General features: G+C 36.2%; 2 protein-coding genes across 3 annotated transcripts in view; one reads left to right on the forward strand and one right to left on the reverse strand.

Moving 5' to 3' along the window:
- Window positions 1-815, reverse strand: part of Csas (CMP-sialic acid synthase) — a 59845-nt gene extending 59030 nt beyond the window's left edge. The window contains exon 1 of the mRNA XM_081731236.1: window positions 572-815. Within this exon, the coding sequence (XP_081587362.1) occupies window positions 572-681 (110 nt within the window). The 5' untranslated portion in view covers window positions 682-815. The remainder of the gene's footprint in view (window positions 1-571) is intronic.
- Window positions 816-893: 78 nt separating this feature from the next.
- Window positions 894-20280, forward strand: part of LOC145664507 (ubiquitin carboxyl-terminal hydrolase 31-like) — a 363896-nt gene continuing 344509 nt past the window's right edge. For both annotated transcript variants that reach the window (XM_081731230.1, XM_081731231.1), the window contains exon 1: window positions 894-1901. In XM_081731230.1, the coding sequence (XP_081587356.1) occupies window positions 1032-1901 (870 nt within the window). In that variant the 5' untranslated portion in view covers window positions 894-1031. The remainder of the gene's footprint in view (window positions 1902-20280) is intronic.

Here is a 20280-nt window from a genome sequence, read left to right on the forward strand (position 1 = left end):
TCCACGGGGGGCGATCGCCCCCCCCCCCCCAGAAAAGGAAACTTTCTAATTTTATATATATAAATAAAACCCATCTCAAAGTCTGGAGCCCTTAAAAGTAGCAGTATGACAACCCACCGCCCCCCCCCCAGAAGTCGGTCCTGGATCCGCCCCTGACTCCTACTCTTACTACTATTCCGTCTCGTAAAACTGCACGGCCGTTCGTCCTCCTCCTTCTTCTTCTTCTAATGCTATGGACCCATATAGTAAAACTGCACGCAAATCTCTTTGGTAAATTTACAAATATGTGGATCCGGATTCTCAATTGGTACCTTATGGTTAACGTGTATCAACCGCAATTAGGGAAACACTGTTTAACACAGTTTTATGTTCCTCCGATCACAAGGGAGGGACTATCAGCAGAACCTTAGCCTTATACCCTTGTAAAGAGGCTGTACTTCTCGATGCCGAGCAGGAGCGTGTATCGTAAAGTGCACCCACAAAATTCCTCCACATTCTTACTCTAAACAAGATTTCCATTACTTTGTAATAGAACGTTACCGTAAGTGCACTTCTTCAATATTATACGTACATTCTTTCCCTCATTTCATTTTCAGAACAAAATGAGAAATATGCTCCAAAAACTAGATAAAACGTAAGCAACAGTTCTAATTTAAAAGCTATAACCGATGAAATAACCATGATAACTAATATTCTTGTTCTTGTTCACTTTCTTGCCCCGGCTTCTACCTATGGACAGTTTATAGAACTGATGAGTTTAAAGGTATAACTAATATTTCGAACTGAAAACACTAGAATACAGGCTGTTAACATTGACAGCTCACGCGCTTGCGCATTGTCGTGTTTTCGTTCGTCAAGTGTTTTATTAGCTAAGGAATATTTCATTTTTCCGTAACGTTCCTCTGACTTGTCCCACAATCCCCTGGTATAATGGCTACGATGCCGAAAGGTGGATGTGAAGTTGTAGAAGTTTGTAGTGTAAGTTAGTAGTTTTCAGTGTTGTAAATGTGTGTGTTGTTTGTTGAATTGTTATGATGTCGGAGAGGACCTCAGGAAAAATCATAAAGTCCTCATCAGAAGGTGAACTTCTCGATCGAGAAGAAACCAGATTAATAAACAACGATTGTAACTGCTTCGACCAAAGGCAATTTAACGGCTATGCAGAGAACAAACTAAAACGCACTTTCACATTGCCTCGTAATCCATTTGTCTCCAATAGAACGAATAAGAGGAAAGGAAAACATAAAGAAGGCAGAGATGGTGTTGTCAAGCATTCAAGTATACAAACAATATCGGATGTGCAATGTGATAACTTCAAGGCAAAAAAGAAGTTATTTCGAAGACCCTCCTTAAAAAAGTTTTTCAATAAAATGGTGCAGCATATGTCGTCTGTTAGTGTGCATAATAATAAGAACATTCATACGTTCGAGAGGAGGAAGGCAGATTTTTCATTATCAACAAACGACATTAGAGTTCCTCCTACTCGTCCAAATCATTTAAACTTCAGTGACAAAGTGCCCGGTGTTACTGGATTAAGAAATCATGGTAATACGTGTTTTATTAATGCAGTGTTACAGTGTTTGAGTCATACGGACATATTAGCAGAATATTTCGTACTGGATCAATATAAAGTAGATTTGTCTCGTAGGAATAAGTTAAATTCAAAAAAGTACGGTACCAAGGGCGAGGTTACGGAACAATTGGCTTTGCTACTTAAGTCTATTTGGTCATGTCAATATGATCCGGAAATTTCAAATCAATTTAAAAACATCGTTGACAAGTACTCGACGCAGTTTACAGGAAGCAATCAGCATGATGCGCAGGAATTCCTTATATGGCTTTTGGATAAAGTGCATGAGGATTTAAATACTGCTACGAAAAGGAAATACAAGACTATTAAGGTAAGATTTTTATACAGTTAATTACAATCATATTCTTACTAGATGAGATTTTGTTCTTTCTGTTCAGTTTACTCTTCTTCCGACTCATACGTTAAATGGCAAAGTGTAGACCGAGGTCGTTTTATGTCAAGTTAATAACGCTATTGTGTTAGTGTTTTCTGAGTATTGATATATTTTTTTAATGGTCAGTCGTTTCTTTGAGTAACTCTTTATATAATTGGCCGTTGTACCACAGAGTAGGTCCAGTATTTTCAGGTTTTGAAATCGTTAAAATTTTTTATTTATCAAGAAATTCACTGTCACTACCTTCGAAAGAGTTTCTCAAGAACTCCTCGGTGCACATTTATTGTGAGAGTATTGCACAGTTTTGTGTGTAAATACTGCCTCAGTAAATGCCCCGTAATAACTAGTGTAAAGACAACAAACCAACCTATGCTAGACGACCATCAAAAACGTGAATGTTATCTGACCAAGTGAGAGCAGGAGCGCAGCAGGTGAACCCGAGCGTAGCAAGAGATGCCTCCGCAGGGAGCAGGGTGTGCACATCAACGAAGATGTCGCAAAAACACTAGATTACGGTAGGTTAATTCACTTGTTAACACATTCACTGGCATTTGTTCCGAAGTTGGACATCCGCTTGCGCCACGGTTTTTCGCTGTCATCTCCTTTCCACATTTTCTGCAATTTGTTATTAGGTTCATTAATTCGTGCTCTTCGCAAACTTTTTAAAGATTTCGCTCGTTATCGACGTATTGCTTCATAAATGTTAAAACTATTAGTTCACAGCCCTTGTACATCCGCCATGTTGATAACATAAATGCTCGTTACTTTCCCACAATGCAACTGTTGGGTTACCTTGCAAACTTTTTTTTTTTTTTGTCAAAATAATTTGCTCTATGTATCTATATTGCGTATGGACAGAAATAAGTTTCTTTCGCCTTGGTGTTATTACGCAAAGGAGTTACGGTAGAAGGGATCACATAGGCTTAAAGCGGAAGTAAAACCGCTTCTCGGCTTACATCCGAGAAAAAATTGTTCTCCATTTCGACTCGAAACCGGGACTAACTGACCACAAATGCAATGAGTCTGACGACTCACACACGAAGGACTCCTGATAAATATATGTTGTACCGATCTTAACATACTTGTTAATATAATTGTCAAGAGTCATTTGAGAAGGACAAAAAGATACAGTTGCACAAGTGAAACCATTATGCAGAGTTACATATAAATCGGGGAACTCCCGCCTTAGCCATTGGGAAAATCCTGTTATTACTTTAAATGGAAAGCAAATCCCGTTAAGGTCAACGTATCATAATCAGTACGCTAAAACAGATATTAAATTACAAATTTGTTATATAGATATCATTCAATAAAATTAAAACAAAGTCCAATCCAAGCTGATGTTGGAAGTTACGTAGGCAATTTCTATCTATATACGTAGCATTTAAGCAATCTTGGCCTCTTTATAAAACAACAGGCATTCATGCAACAGAAATATACAATTTGGTTTCGTTTCGTATGTTTAAGCTTAATATCCTTATGTAATACCGAGGTTATCAAGTTGCTTAAAATGACATCCAAACCGCTATTTTGTTTATACGTGAAAGGAGGGTTGTGGTTCAATCGAGAATTGAACATGGGACGCCTTGATTGAAAGATGAAAAGGAGATCAAACAAATGCAGACTGTTTGATATGTGGAAACGTCACCATGAAGTTAATAAGATTTAAGGCATGTTTTCATTCTTTATCTTTTTTGGTTTAAGCATTCTTTTTTTTTCTTTCTTTTTTTTTAACCAGCTGGTTTATACCACCTTGATTTCAGGGTTGGCTGATTTAATCCAAGGTGGTTTAAACCATCTGTTTTTTTTTCAAAAAAACCAACTGGTTTAAACCAAAAAATGAAAAATGTTCGTAAAGGTGTAACTATTCGTAAAATCTTGATGAACACATATTTGTGGGTTATCACGTTTCACTCCCATATATTATTCGTACTAAATTCAGACATAAATTTCCCATTCTTTACTCAAAGAGATTATATTACAAAAGCAACTTTTTTTAAATGTAACTTTATGGATGTTTCTTTTGTGATTTTTTTATAGTTTGTTATTATTGTTATGCAACAAAAGGAAAATTCTAAACATTGTTTCGTTTTAATAATGTTTACAATTGATAAAATACATCGAAATGCTGTACTTTTTTGGGGAGGGGGGTCATACAAAACCCACTGGAGGCAGATATTGAAATAATAAGAATCTTTGGTAACTATTTATGTATAAATGGGTCAGAGCCAAAGTGGACTCAAATAATCCGTATCTTTAATCACTTTTCTTACTGATATGGAAAGTAAGTCGATATATTTCTTTAACTTGGACTAATAAAAGTCGTAGTGAACTGACTTGGACAAAATTAGTTCTTCTGTACTCTGTAGTACTTTGAAACTGTCCATATGTAATTCTGTATAATGGTTCTACTTGTGCAATTGTTTATCTTTGTGTCCTTCTGTCCTAATGGCTATTGACGATTATATTAACAAATATGTAAAGATCAGTCAACGTATCTATCAATATGTGATATAAATACATAGATCAAATTATTTAAACCAAAAAAACCTGGCTTTTTGTTTTTTTTCAATAAAAAACATGGTTTTTGCCAACCCTGCTCGATTTAAACCACCCAACCCTAATACTTACTTTCACGGTTTGTAGAGATCGGCCACGGCTTTTAAAAAGTTGTGCACTATATTTTCTTGATTTACTGAGCGTCTGAATAAATATTCGGCTAAATGTCCCTCCATTTTTTTTTCTTCTTTCTTTTTCTTTTCTTTTTTTTTCTTTCTTACTTCAAATACAGGAACAGAGTACTTTACCCAACGCCAGTTATGTTAGGGTGGTTTGGATTCCATAGGTTCGGATTTGGGGACACAGAATTCTTTGCTTAAAGTTCATACGTTCTTGCTCCGTTATTTATGGTTTAGGTTTATTCAGGTTAGGATAGGTTAGATTAGATTAGATTAGATTAGATTAGTACTTACCTTCACGGTTTGTAGGGGTCGGCCACGCCTTTTAAAAAGTTGTGCACTATATTTTCTTGTTTTACTGGACATCTGAATAGATATTCGGCCAAATATCCTTCCATGTGTTTATTCCTTTTTCCGAATACAGGAACAGAGTGCTTTGCCCAACGTCCCTCAATAGTTTGCGTGTGAACTACCGGTGATACTTTGTCATTTTTCATTAACTTTTTTCAAACAGCTGATCACTTTGTTCCGTACACACAAATTCATTCGAATGATTTACTTGAAGGTGTCTATAACTTCGTCATTTAGGCAGTTAGGGAAAGTAAGGTATGTTTGTGATAATTCACTATAAAGTTGATATTTCTACTAAAAGTTAAAATCTAAGCAAAAGGTAAGGCTGGATATAGATAGTGCGTATATTGCTTTATGCTATTTCACTGTAATGTTCACTCTACATACAATCTGTACTGTGTATGAAGTTAGTTTATAAAATAAAAATACATGCTCAGGTAATTTCGTAATAGGTAAGGAAAGTTCGTGATAGTAGGTTGGTATATTCGTGATGACGCTGTAATTGGTACAATGTGATAATGCTGATTAAACATATGAGCGAAATATCAACAGGAATGAAGCACCTTGCAGTTATAAAATCGTTTGGTGCACAAAATAAGCCAACTGTAGTTTACAGAACTACCTAGGCCCTATCCACTGTAACATGGAGGTTCTCGCCAATTCTTAATACCAAATCACACATAGAGAGTAGGTTCATCACAAACAAAAACGATGTTCTTTTGAACAAGTTCGTGGTGCCTTCAATTTCAATTCAAGCAAAAAAAAATTAAAAAAAATATAAATAAAAAAAGTAAATAAATAATAAATTTATACCATCACCAGGGTTTGCCCAAGTGGGCCCAGCCCAAAAAAAACGGGTTTTTTCGGGTTGGATCCACTTGAAAAAACCCACCTGGGTTTTTGAGCTTTTTATTAACCTTTTCATCACGGGCAAAGATTTCAAGAAAATCGTAGACCTTTACTTTGGCGGTCCTAGCACTCCTCCTAATTCTTCCATGGGTATGAATTATACCTTGTTGGAAAGCTTATGAAACAAAGATTCTAGTAAGATAACCTTTGAGGCTACTGTACCCAACCCGTAGAAGAAGAAGAAGAGAAAAAGTGAAAAATTTATTTTTTTCCTAAATTTGTGAGTCTGGCAACACTGTTTCTAGTCGTACGCTACAAAAAATATTCTGACCTGTAGGCCAGACATTGATAATAATTATACCAAAAAATGAAGGGCAAAGGTACAATAGCTAGGTAAAAACAAAAAAATCGGAAGATAGAATCTAGGTGAATCATCCTGTTCCTATTTTCCCGAGAAATTTTCGTCTACCCTTACGTTGGCAGGCTTGGCGACGCCCCTAAATGTCACACAAACAAACCATACCACGTTGGAAACCTTAAAGAACAGACATTTCAGCAAAGTAACTTTCGTGTCTCTCGGACCAAACTAGTAAAAGAAGAAGAAGACTAAAATCATTTTTTTAAAAATACATTTCTTCAGATTTTGTCAGACTGTGGAAACGCTGTTATATACCGTAGGCAAGCAAAGAAAAAAAACCTCAGATTTACGCCATACACTGGGGACAATGATATCAAGAAATGAAGGGTTTAGATTCAATAGGAATGGAGGGAAAAATTCTAAACACCGAACCTACGTGAATCATCCTGTATTTTTTCGATAGATTGTGGTATACGCTAACATTGGCAAGTCTGGTGATACCCCTAATTGTCACAAACAAATCAGTTATACCTCGTTGGAAACCTTATGAGACACCCATTTCAACAGGGTAACTTTCGTGTCTCTCGGGCCAAACTAGTAAAAGAAGACGACGAAAGTCAAAATTTTTGCGAAAAAATCTATTTTTTCCAAATTTGTCCGACTATGGCAACACTGGTATTTGTCGTACGCAAGGAAAGAAATTCTCGCATTTACGCCAGACATTGGGAACAGTGATATTAAAAAAAAAAAAAAGACGGGTTCAGGTACAGTAGGAATGGAGAAAAAAATTCGGAACATCCAACCTACGTGAATCATCCTGTATTTTGCTCGAGAGATTGTGGTATACGCTAACATTGGCAGGCTTGGCCACGCTCCTAATTGTCACAAACATATCAGTTATACCTCGTTGGAAAGCTTATGGAACAAACATTCCAACAAGGTAACTTTCGTGTCTGTCGGGCCAAACTAGTAAAAGAAAAAGAAGACGAAAATGAAAATTTTGGGGGGAAATCAAGTTTTTCGAAATTTGTCGGACTATGGCAACCTGTTGTTTGTCGTATGCAAGAAAAATAATTCTCACATTTATCCTCGTTATTGTGAACAATTGTGCAAAAAATAAACCGTGTAAGTGCAGTAGGAATGCAGAAAAATTCTGTCTTACTAACGGCAGAGAATAAACTCGCATTGGTTCACCTAACATTGTTCGTCGAAAGATCATTGCTTTTCTTTCCCTTTGCTTCGGCAGGAAGATTTTGGAGTTGAAAGAAATGTATTGCATATTTACGACCCTTAGGTTCAACTGATAACTATAGCTGACCTTGACCAGGCTAAAAATAGAACGGTGCGTTCTGAGGTGATAACTGTTTTCCTTTCGCTCTCTCTCTGTGTGTGTGTGTGTATGCTTGTTAGTTCAATAAGTTACCTTGTTGGAATATCTGTTCTATAAGCTTTCCAACGAGGTATAGCTGATATGTTTTTGACAATTAGGAGCGTGTCCATGTCTGCCAATGTTAGCTTATACCACAATCTCTCGAAAACATACAGGATAATTCACGTAGGGTCGGCGTTCCGAATATTTTTCTTCACTCCTATTCCACCTAAACCCTTCATTTTTCTACATAGTTGTTTCCAATGTCTGGCGCAGATGTGAGAATTATTTTCCTTGCGTACGACAAATAGCAGCGTCGCCATAGTCCGACAAATTTCGAAAGATTTCAATTTCCCCCCAAAATTTTCATTTTCGTCTTCTTTTTCTTTTACTAGTTTGGCCCGACAGACACGAAAGTTACCTTGTTGGAATGTCTGTTCCATAAGCTTTCCAACGAGGTATAGCTGATATGTTTGTGACAATTAGGAGCGTGGCCAAGCCTGCCAATGTTAGCGTATACCACAATCTCTCGAGCAAAATACAGGATGATTCACGTAGGTTGGATGTTCCGAATTTTTTCTCCATTCCTATTGTACCTAAACCCGTCATTTTTTTCCTTGCGTACGACAAATACCAGTGTTGCCATAGTCGGACAAATTTGGAAAAATTTGATTTTCCACCCAAAATTTTGACTTTCGTCTTCTTTTTCTTTTACTGGTTTGGCCCGAGACACACAAAAGTTACATTGTTAGAATGGCTGGTCTATAAGGTTTTCAACGAGGTATGGTTTGTGAGTCTGTGATAATTAGGAATGTCGCTAGGGCTGTCAACGTTAGAGTACATTACAGTGGATATTGAATAATATACAAGATGGGTCACGTAGGTGTGGGGTTCCGAATTTCTTTTTCCATTCGTATTGAACCGACGGGTTTGGCTTCTGTGTATCATTGTCCCAAATATCTGTCGTAAATGTGAGATTTTTTTTTCTTGCGTACGATGAATAACAATGTTGTCAGAGTTCCTCAGATTTGAAATTTTTTTTTTGTCTTGATAAAAAAATATACAATAAGAAAAAGGGTAAATTCAATACTCCTCCTATTCACCCCTCTCAAGCCCAAAAGTCATGGACTGGGTATGGCTAGTATGTTCATTTGTCTCTATGGATGCCATTTTTTATCCTTGTAGCTCCATCAGGGATGGTACCTCCCCCTTCACGGCGGGACCCACTACATGAATGATATACACAGGATTAGAAAGTTCCATCCTTTCTGAAGAGATACATACCAAAATCATATTTCTAGGTTAATTAGGAGCTGAGCTAGAGAGGTTTGAATTGCTGGCTCAAGGGTTGAGCCGTTCGTCCTGAAAAGGTTAATATATTATTGATACAACCAAGGTGATTACATTGAAAGTGATTTTTGTCAGATTTTGGACTTTCCTTGGGCGAATTGAATGCTTTCCCGTATACAACATTCAACATAAGACCTTTATAAGGTTCTGAATGAGTAAAAAACCTTACCTTAGCTTGAGATAATTAAGTAACAAATTAATGTATGGATTATGCTTATAGCCTATTTGAAGGGGAAAAAAATGCAATTTTATATTTTAGAAAATACTTTCTGTGAATGGTGTGCTCGCCAACTTGGCGACGTTGTCCCTCATACGTTTGACGCGTTTAAAGCCATAGATGCCGGTACTACCAGTAAACATGTAGTGCATTAGTAAAACTATTAGTATTATTTCTTACCTTTGATGGTAACATAAGTATTCTTCATTAAAATTTAGTTTTCCAACAACAACAGTTTAGTGCAGTTATTTGTAGGTACTCTTCAAATAAGCATTCTGTAGAATCAACACCAACAAAAGCGTAAATATTCGTCAAATTTAAGAAACTCGATGCTCAGAGTTCCGAAAACTACGTACCGCTTACTATTTCGAGTGCTGAATTCGAACTTTCGTACTAGTGGAAGTTTCGATGTACAGTAAAGGGAGCTGCGTTTTCGAGGGAGGGGAAAAAGAAAGTCCCGAAAGAAATTGAAACTGAATACTTCAACAATAAAACTATTTATTTTATGCTGGAAAATTTAATTTCATTTAAGACATTCTGAAACATCCTAACTATATACAAAACTACATGAGCTGACATAAATTATTGAGCACTTCCTGTAGGGTTACAATGATTAAATTTGGCATGATAGTAGCTTTCCGGGACTAACCGACACGAAAATTGCCAAAAGTTAATATTTTTAATTTTTAGGGGGTCTAAAGAGGGGATGAAAAATTTCCCAATGTTATTTAAATGGGCCTTTTTTTGGACCTATAATCTGATGTTTTAGGTACTTAGAATTGGAATAAAAACTTGAAGTTCGGTATCCTTGTACTTTTTCTTAGCAGTACCTAAGTGAATCAGTAAAAATTTAAAAATCCAACTTTAGAGTGGTTTTATAGGGAACTGAAATATCTTTCCCATGTTATTTATATGGAACACCTTTTACCAGGGTGGAAAAAAAATCATGATTTTTTTTAAAAAAAATCATTTTTTTTATTTAAATCGATTTCTTTGATTTAAATCAAATCTTTCTCCTCGTAAATTACAAGTCGCGAATTGAAGAAAAAGCATTAGGAATTAGTATTAAATGCTAATTATGCCATTTAAGTGAAAGTATTAGGGTTGAATTTTAAATTAATCCCCAATTGTTAACCTCTGTTAATCCCAAACAATGTTTCTTAACCCTTTTAAATTATGGCTTTTTTAAAAAGGAAAATTATGGACTTTCAGTCAAGCAGCTATATCATCATCCCTATTTATCCTAGGATTACGGTTCATACCTCATTCTCTTCAGAATAGAACAGCCTTTGAAACGGTAACATTCACATTTCCCTATCATGTCCCTGAAGCGGGAAGTTTTGAGAGAAAATGGAATTTTTCTGATTTTTTTTTTTTTTTTTTTAATTTTGATCCCCTCTGGACTCCCTTGTGTTAACGCACATATCTCAAAATCAACTGAGAAATACTAAGGAGTGTACTAAATGTGTGTATAAAATTTCAAGCTATCTTGAATAGTAAGGGCGGATAACCCGCATGTAATATAAAAATTTCCTCAGATATCTCTATTTATCCTAGGGTCGTCATTTGTATATTATTCTCTTCAGAATAAAAGAAGATTTTCAAATCGTATCATTCAAATGTCTCCATCGTGTATCTGGGGCGGAAAAATCACGAAAAAAGGGATTTTCTGTTAAAAATACCCTTTTTTACTTTCTACCCCTCTGGACCAACCCCGTGTTTTAAGGTAGAGATCTGAAACACTGAAAAATACTAAGGGGTACATTAAATAAATCTGCAAAATTTCAATCTTCTAGGTGCAAAAGTAAGCCCGCGAAAAATAATATCCCCCAAATACCCCAGATTCCCTTATAAAACAGTATCTCAGGTAACAGTTTCCTGAAACATCCCTATTTATCCTAGGATCATGGTTCGTACGTCATTCTCTTCAGAATAGAACAGCCTTTCAAACGGTACCATTCATATGTCTCCATCTGAATCGTGGAAAAAGCTATTTTGTTAAAAATATCTTTTTTTTACATTTTCCCTTCTGGACCCCCGTTTTCACGCAGAGATCTGAAAACATCTTTTAAAAATACTAAGAGATGCACTGAACGAGTGTGCAAAATTTCAGTCTTTTGAATGCAAAATGTAAGCCTGCCAAAATAATAATAATAATAATAGGCATAACAAAAAAAATCTTTTTAAATTTATGATATCATCACACACTATATCTCGACGCAGAAAGGCGTGAAAGCATATGTAACATGTTCTACAATGCCTTCAGTCTTAAAAAAAAAAAAAAAAAAAAAAAAAAAAAAAAAAAAAAAAAAAACGAAGTAAAGATGTTTATTGGTACTTTTTTAATCGAATAATGAAGATTCGATTTTTAATAGAATAAAAACAGGTAATATAATTTAAAAGGTTAAGCATTAAGGAAAAAGTATAGCAACGTTTATCAAAATATCACTTTTTTCACAAAAGTTACTGATATTTGGTAGGGGCATATTTAAAAAAAAAAAATGGAACTAACTTGAGGCAGGAAATACATAGATTTCGCTTAGTTATAAATCTTTAAAAAAAAAAAAAAAAAAAAAAAAAAAAAAATCTGAGAGGGGATAGGACCCCTCTATATATGCCCTATTATCCGGGAACAAACAAGCACGCGAAAGAATTTTCGTCTTAAATGTCGATGGTGATTTCCCCGTTGGAATAGTTAACGATTTGAAAACCCAAACCCATTGTTACGAAGAGAAGAAAGTAGCATTGCTTCGTTACCCGTTCAAAACGGGATTTTCTCTAATCATCCAGTGCATGACACTTGTTTTCATACTATGCTGTACATACTGTACATTTGATTATGATCATTGTATTATCATAATCATTGTATTATGATTATTAACTTCCGTAACCGAAATAACAGAACAGAAACGGGATTTTACTTATTTTTACTTTAAATTATTTTATTTCGGAATTTTGATTTAAATCAGCGATTTTTATTAAAAAAATCAAGTGATTTAAATCTTGATTTAAATCAGACTGATTTAAATCAATCCACCCTGCCTTTTACACACCCAAATTATTGAGCACTTCCTGTAGGGCTACAATGGTTAAATTTGACATCATTGTAGCTTTTCGGGACAAACCCACAGGAAAATTGCCAAAAGGGAATATTTTTAATTTTGAGGTGGTCTAAAGATTGGATGAAGAATTTCCTCATGTTATTTAAATGGGTCAAAAAAAAAAAAAACACTTATAATCTCATGTTTTAGGTACTTAGAATTGGGATAGTCTTGAAATTCAGTATGCTTGTACTTTACGTGAGCGTTACCTAAGTGAATCATCAGAAATAAAAATTTCCAATCGTAAAGTGTTTTTTTATGGGGAACTGAAAAATTTTTCCCGTGTTATTTATATGAGACGTCTTCTACACCCCAAAGTGTTTAGGCATGATTAGAATGATGAACTTTGGCATGATTATAGCATTCCAGAACTAACCGACAGGAAAATAGTCAAAAGTGAATATTTTAAATATTTTTAGGGGTCTGAAGGGTGATGAAGAAATTCCCTTGTTATTTAAATGGGCGTTTTCTTGGGATACAAAATCTTATCTTTTAAATAGTTGAAATACGAAAAGAAATTCCTCACATCGAAACTGCGATATAATCAAGACGATGTTGACAGATGCTCCGAATAAACAAAACACAACAACAGATAGTAACAATTACTTTTGTAAAATAAAAACATTATGTGTAATAAATATCTGAGTTAGCCGTTCTCTCTCCATGATTTCAATGTTGTATTCCTGCTAATGACATTTTTTTTTTTTTAAAATCTTCCACTTGCACCAATAGATACAGATAAACTCGACAGTCCCAAAAGAACATCATGCTGTTTTATCCCTGTTGCGTATTAGTTCTGGATACTTATATCATTTGCCATACCATACACACACACACTACTCTTCGTCATCTGTGTCGTGTGCCAAAATAAATATAGGCCCATGTAAATTATCCAAAGTTGAGGGCCTAGCTTTATCACAAATAGGACCCAAAGTAGGTCAGGCCTTTTTTTGTTGATGCTTCCTTTAAGTTCAAATTTCAGTCCCCTTTATTGCTTAACTCCATTTGTTCATCGCTCCAAAAATAAATGCCTGTAAAGAAATATTCCCAGGCCTATCTGACCCAGATCGATAATTCCTACTTACTAGGCCGCTGTGCCCTCGAAATTGTATTGCCTTTTGCTTTAGAGATTTAAAAAAAAATGTAAAATTGTGTATGTTACATGTACTTTTGCAAGTTGTTTCAGGGGAAAGGACACTGCTTTGGGATTCTAAACAATAAAGTTCGTATAAACATGGGTCCTATTTTGTATAATCCGTGCGAGGTACTTCTAAATTTCTAAGAACGCCTTATATACAGTATATATATATATATATATATATATGCAATCCACACCACTATGTTCTGCGGGTGTATATAACGGCACAGGATAAATACCCGTGCCAATCGAATAGGCATTCGCCGTCCTCTCCTTTTATTCAGAAATGAAATTAAATCTTTCAGTTTAACGTCTCACGATTATGCCCTTTAGGCTAAGGGAGACGGATGATTATGGTAAGTGATTCATGATGGAATAATTGATGAAGTGAGAATGGGGGAAATGGGTGCATCTCGACAAAACCCATGGACACGTTGTTTTGTCCACTCTGCCGGGGATTGAACCAAGGACCCCACATAACAGAGGTAACTTCTCTACCAGTGAGCCACCGTGTTTCCCTCCTTTTATCCAAGTTCTTAATTATTCAGGTCCAGTGATCGGCCAACCTTGGGTGCTTACACTACGTCAAATATAAATACAAAATCCATACATGGTTGGTTCTTTAATTATTTCAACTAGGTGAGATTTTTAGTTCATTGAATGTCTATAGAATTTCCGTATAGTCTTAGAATATATAAGTAGGCCTATTATTAAATATCGAATAACATATCTTAACCCTTTCAGCCCTGATTGTTTTGTTTACTCACCGATTTTATTTTTTATTTTATTTTATTTATTTATTTATTTATTTATTTATTTTTTTTTTTTTTTTTTTTTTTTTTGACCAAACAAATGAAATAGAACTGTCATTTTGTTTGCGGGTGTCATATTTAGAGAATTACGGACGTAAAAGTTCCGTCCGTAAAATTGAAAATACGTATGTAAAATACAAAAATGGCATTAATCGAAAACATCATTATGATCTTCATAGTTTAGAAACTCAAAACACATCACTAAAGCAGAAGGAGGATTTATTGCAAATAGTTTGTTTCTCCAAGAATAAAACTGCCTAAGTAGCTGAGCTTCGTCTCTCGTGATAGCCCTTGCAAGTACTCTACAAGAAATAAGCGTAGCTTCCTGATAACAGATGGAAGCACCAGGGAAATAGCAGAAAGTGATTAAGAAAGATTCAAAGAATACTGACACGAAACCCCAGCCATTTTGAATCCTCCAGAGTAATTATATTAATCTTAAAATATGATGTACACATATGTTACCGCCAGGGCCGAAAGGGTTAATTCGAAAAAATGTCTAATTCGCCTAAGTCCAAGATAATCTTTTAGAAAAAGTAAGATGAATCAGTTTGGTTAAACCAATAGTATACCCAATACTAAGAAAAAGCTCAAAGACCCAGATGGATTTTAAAGTATGTTTTTTCAAATGGCTCCGGGTTTCCTCGGGTTGGATCCACTTTGGCAGACTTTTTTTAAAAAAATTATTTATTTATTTATTGGTATAAAAACAGTGAATTGACGAGAAATACAGAGGCAGTTATTAAGGACAATCAAAAATCATAATTAAGTCACTGAAAAGATACTTTGCATTAATTGTTCTTTAAAGAAAGCAAAACACAATAGATTGTAGAAGTAAGGATTCAGTGATGCAGTAATAAAAATTGTGTTGATGACGTTCGCAGATAGGAAAGAAATATTCAGTTAAAAGTAGGGGCCGCGGTGGCTCAGTGGTAGAGCATTCACCTGTGGTGTATGGGGTCCCGGGTTCGATCCCAGCTCCCGCTAAGTGAACTTTGTGGTGGACAAACACCGTGTGCGTGGGTTTTCTCGGGGTTCTCCCGTTTCCTCCCACTTTCTTCATTCCACCATTTCATTCATTACTCATCATCACCGTCTCCTTTAGCCTAACCGGCATATACGTGGGACGTAAAACTCAAAAATTTCATTTCAGTTAAAAGTAATAAACACGGAGACGCAAACTGAGCCACTTCTCTTACGAATATGTGCCTGATAGCTTCTGCAAGGAGATGGAGTACGGTTACCTCAAGTTACGTTATATTGGTTGGCATACATACTATTCGCGTAGATTTATCCGAAATATGTGGCACGGATCAGATCAATTTATTCATGCAAAGAAATAAATCTTACCTTGATAGCCTCAGATGTTGTTGAATTTAACAGATATTAAAATTCAATACAAAGTAAGAGACCCATAATTTTTTTGTTTTGTTTTGCCCCCTCCCCCCCCCAAAAAAAAAACCTTGCCCAAGATAAAAACCCCGAAATGCCTATTCGATTGCAGTTTTTCATGCGCGATTTTCGGCAGAATATTAAAATGCTCTATTTCTGTGATATTCTGATATATTTTGTTACCTTTTGTTTTATTTGTAAGCTAATAATTTATTGATTCAAGTGATATCTTCTGTTTGGAAATATGTATCAAAGTTTCGTGCTTTAGCATTCTGAATTTTTTTTTAATTTAAAAGATATATCAATCCCAAAAATTTTTATTTTTTGTCTTACTCTTGATCAGTATATGTTTTTTCTTTCTTTCTGTTTAAACTTCGTGCAATTAAAGTTCACCAATTACTGTAAGTCCAGACAAGTGACATCTGAATTCCTTTCATACTGGTAGTTTGGTTGGACTCTCTTCTAATTTCTGCTGTTGAAGAATTTTTAGCATATTACCAAAAATGCATGTGCTGAATTATGTCCTGTGTCATCGGAACTGCAACAGTTGTGAGCAATATTAGAGGGAAGTATTAAACGTCACTGTTCAGCCTCTACACATATCTTCACTTCCATAATGCGTTGTTGTTGCAATTTCTTCAGATGTTGTTATATTACAGCTTTCTTCCTCGGTTTCCCAAATTCGTCAATGAAGATATCAGTCCCATGTTGCATATATACCCTCAGAAGATCATGTGTCTGAATCCGAGACCTCCTTTTCTAGGACAGTCACCACATTCCTGAAACAAATAATTCTCTCATTGTAAGATATGATTTGATTCATATTTGTATAATTAAAAAAAAAGAAAAAAAAATACACCAACTTACTGTGTCCAAATGTATTTAATTGCAGTGAAGCATTGTGTGTCTCCAGTAAATCTAGTAAACTCACATGAAACTTCCTTCGCTTCGTAGAATGTCATTTTGCACTTTTTTCGTGTGTTCAATTAAGAAATGATGAAATTTAGGCTCTTGATAATATATGAAGGTAACCAAGAAAGTTATGTCGCCTTTTGTGGAGGTCTGTTTTCAATTGACCCTCACACCGTGAGTTAAATGCGAATGGAGATCAGGCGAAAATCAGTTGTTGGTGTGGGTATATCCAACATACTACCTGGTTGTGGCAGTTCAGTTACACCGTGAAACTTACGTAAGGACAGTGAACATGGGACCTCCGCGGAGCATCATAAGGGCGTGTATGCGGTATTAGTTCAAACTGGGGTCAAAGACCACTGCAGCGGGCGAAATATCTGCCAGGTCTTTGGTAAGGATGTCGTGACTACTTGGACAGCGCAGCGGTGGTTTATTTAACAAGTTTAAGAACCGTGACTCGAAGACGCACTACGTGCCGGTAGACCAACACATGTACAAAATGATCTTTGAGGCGAACGTTGCCAGACATGGAGGAACTGGGCCTACAATTCAGTGAGAGTGGAGAAACCATTCGGCAGCACCTCCACCAACTTGGGAAGAAGCATTACAAGTTGGGTCGATGGGTCCCACATGATTTGACTCCGGAACAGAAGGGAACGCGAGTAGACACCTTTGTTTCCTTGCTGTCTCGTCTGAGGAAGGAGCCATTTCTGAACAGGGTATTGACATGTGATGAGAAGTGGGTCCTATACGAAGTTCCACGGCGCCGTCATCATTGGTTGGCATCCCATGAACCGGTTTCAAAACAGCTGAAACAAGCACTGCACCAGAAGAAGGTCCTCCTATGTCTTTGGTGGACTGCTCACGGCATCGTGCATCGGGGTGTTCAGGAAAAACTCAAAACTCTGGAGCCAACACTTCTGTATTACAAAAAGGTCCCCCTTTTACAGGACAACGCTAAGTCCCACGTGGCGATGGCGATCCGGGACACCATTCTCCGCCTTGGATGGGAAACACTATTGCATCTTCCATACTCCCCGGACATTGCACTCCCCGATTATCACCTGTTCCAATAACTTGGACAATCACCTTCGAGGACGCCAGTTCAAATCCCTAGTAGAGGTGCAAAATGCACTTGATACCTTGTTCGCTTCACGACCTACCAAGTTTTACCGTGATGGAATTCATGGCCTTCCAGAACGTTGGCAGAAGGTCGTCGATGCTGTTGGGGACTATTTTTAATTTTTCAGGTGCGTCTTAGGTGACATAGTGATGTTCAAAGGTGGTTTGTGATAAAGCAACAGTACTTTCTTGGTTACCTATAAATTCCTTGTACCCGAATAATTGTTCTGTAGAATGGTCCGCTTCTAGAAACACTTTGCTCTTACATTCAAAAACTTCGTAACGATATGTAGCTGTTGCTTAAGAGTTATTTCCAGTAGTTGAGAGATACGTTAAAAGAACATATGACCTTACGAGTTTATAATAACAAAAGCTTCTCACAAAGAAATGAATAAACTTTTCATGCGAGTTCCCCAGAGCTACTGAAGAAAGTGACGGATATACTGAAGTATATTTTGACGCTGTAAGATCTTGTATTTTTTGAGAATTAAGTTTTAGGTTCATAAAATTGGCGCATTCCCAGTTTGTCACAGTCCCAAAATTCGGAATATACTTTAGAAGCCTAAATGATTATTTTTCCCTTCTGTCTCGAAAAACACTTAACAAACTTTACACAAGCTGTTAACTGGTTGACTAAAGATGTTAGGTCATTTAGCGTAAGTTTCAGAATTTTCACACTTCTCCCACCCGAGATATTCAAGTGCAAACATTGGCAAAATTCCGGTTATGGCCATATTTGATGCCTTATGAAATCATCACTATTCATTCCTATTATCTGCTATTTCGCTGAGCTGTGCATTGTGTGGAGACAAATACAAAGTCCATATATGACATCTTTTTGCTGAACTCTACAGAATTTTCGGGTCTTAAAAATGGTAATTTAGTTTATGCTTATGACTTTGTGCCATTATTTGAAACGGTTAAAAGTGTTTGCAACTGAAATGGTAAAAAGTGTTTATCCCTTCACCGTATTGTCTCATATTGTACCCTTTTTCATTTCTGAGATATTGTATTTTGTGTGCATTCTGATTTTCTCATGATATGGGAAATATGGCCGCCGTGGACATACGGAGTGAAATCCGATATTTCTAATCACGAAACATGTAGGAATACGTGTGCAAATTATCAGAATTTTCAAAGGCATTCGTGCAACCATAATCGTGGTGAAGTGACCCAATGAAAGTATGGGAGACACGATGGATCAGTAAGTAGTAAAGCGCTCAGCTCTTTTGTAAAGGGTTTGTAGTTAGATTCCAGGCAAGTGAGTTTGTGGTGGACAATATGGTATCAGTGGGTTTTCTCGGTGTATTCCCGTTTTCTCTCCATTTTCATTCTACCAATCATTTAATAATCGGTCATTCGTCATCCGTCTCTTTGAGCCTAAAGAACATGTCCGTGGGATGTTAAACTAGAATTTCCATTTCATGTTCGCAACAAAAGCTTGACACGTCAGTATTTAGTGGTAACTCTAAGTAACATGTTGTAATTGCTTACTCTAAACGTATGTAAAGTATACGTATGGTAGTATATAACTTTAAACCAGTGCACATTCCTAGTTATTGTTTCATGTTTGACTTTATTCATATGAGCGTCATTGGTGTGGGTAACAATCCCCATCAGTAGTCTGCAAGCATATTTAGTTTCTATCGATAGTGGTGATGTTTCTCCATTGCTGATATTGTTTGATGAAACTGTTCACCGTGTTCATTACTTACACTTCCGACAATTGCCGGTCGAACTTACACTTCAACCATCCTGATTGGGGTTTTCCAGGGTTTCCCTCAATCCTACCAGGCAAATGCCGGGATGGTACCTACTAAAACAGCCCCTGGCCGATACCTTCCCAAATCTCCTCCATTCTTGTTGTTATTGTTATTGTTATATATCCAGTATAAAATGGTCTCAGAGCTGTATCTGGTAATTGTTAGATAGCTGTGAAGGAAATTCAGTTTTATGGAATTTTACCTCCATGCTTGTAATAATTATTCAGTAAATTGTTTGCCTAATCCAGTGTTTTGTAACTTTCAGCCTTTGCCTAATAAATCAGAGCATAGACTTTTGAATGAAGTAAATAAATAATCGAAATTGAATTTGTTGACCAGTGTAAACGGTCAGGGATAAATGATTGATTGTTGTATTTTAAAAGCAAAAATATTTTGAATACACAATTCAGTAAGTGGATTATAACTTTTCAAATTTCCGAAATTGAAGTTAAGAAATGTAGCGCAAATTAGTTTTATTTTTATACGACATGAAAAAGAAAGGGAGGGGAGTATGTACATTTCACACGGATCTTGTTTCTTTCTGCATAATAACTTAAGTTCTGCACATGAGAAAAAAAAAAAAATCGAAATAAGAGTTTTAGTAACAGAGCAGATCATTGGTCTAACATATTGACAGTACCGACTCAGCTTGTTGAAATAACACAAAAGGGATAGTATTTTCCCTTGGGATGGGAGCGAGTGCCCCATTCTATATCCGCCACGGGCCTAGCATAAGAAGGTGTACAATAATTCGAATCGTCATTCAATAGTAGACTCCTTTCTTCCAAGCTTCACAATTTTACAAAAGTAAAGCTTAATCAAATAGTATGCAGTCTCCCTGTACGAGAAAATCGGTGAGTGTGTACTCGTGTGGGAAGAAATGATGTGGGAACAAAATTGCTGT

This window comes from Thermobia domestica, chromosome 11, assembly GCF_964235325.1.
Source record: "Thermobia domestica chromosome 11, izTheDome1.hap1.1, whole genome shotgun sequence".
Lineage (NCBI taxonomy): Eukaryota > Metazoa > Arthropoda > Insecta > Zygentoma > Lepismatidae > Thermobia > Thermobia domestica.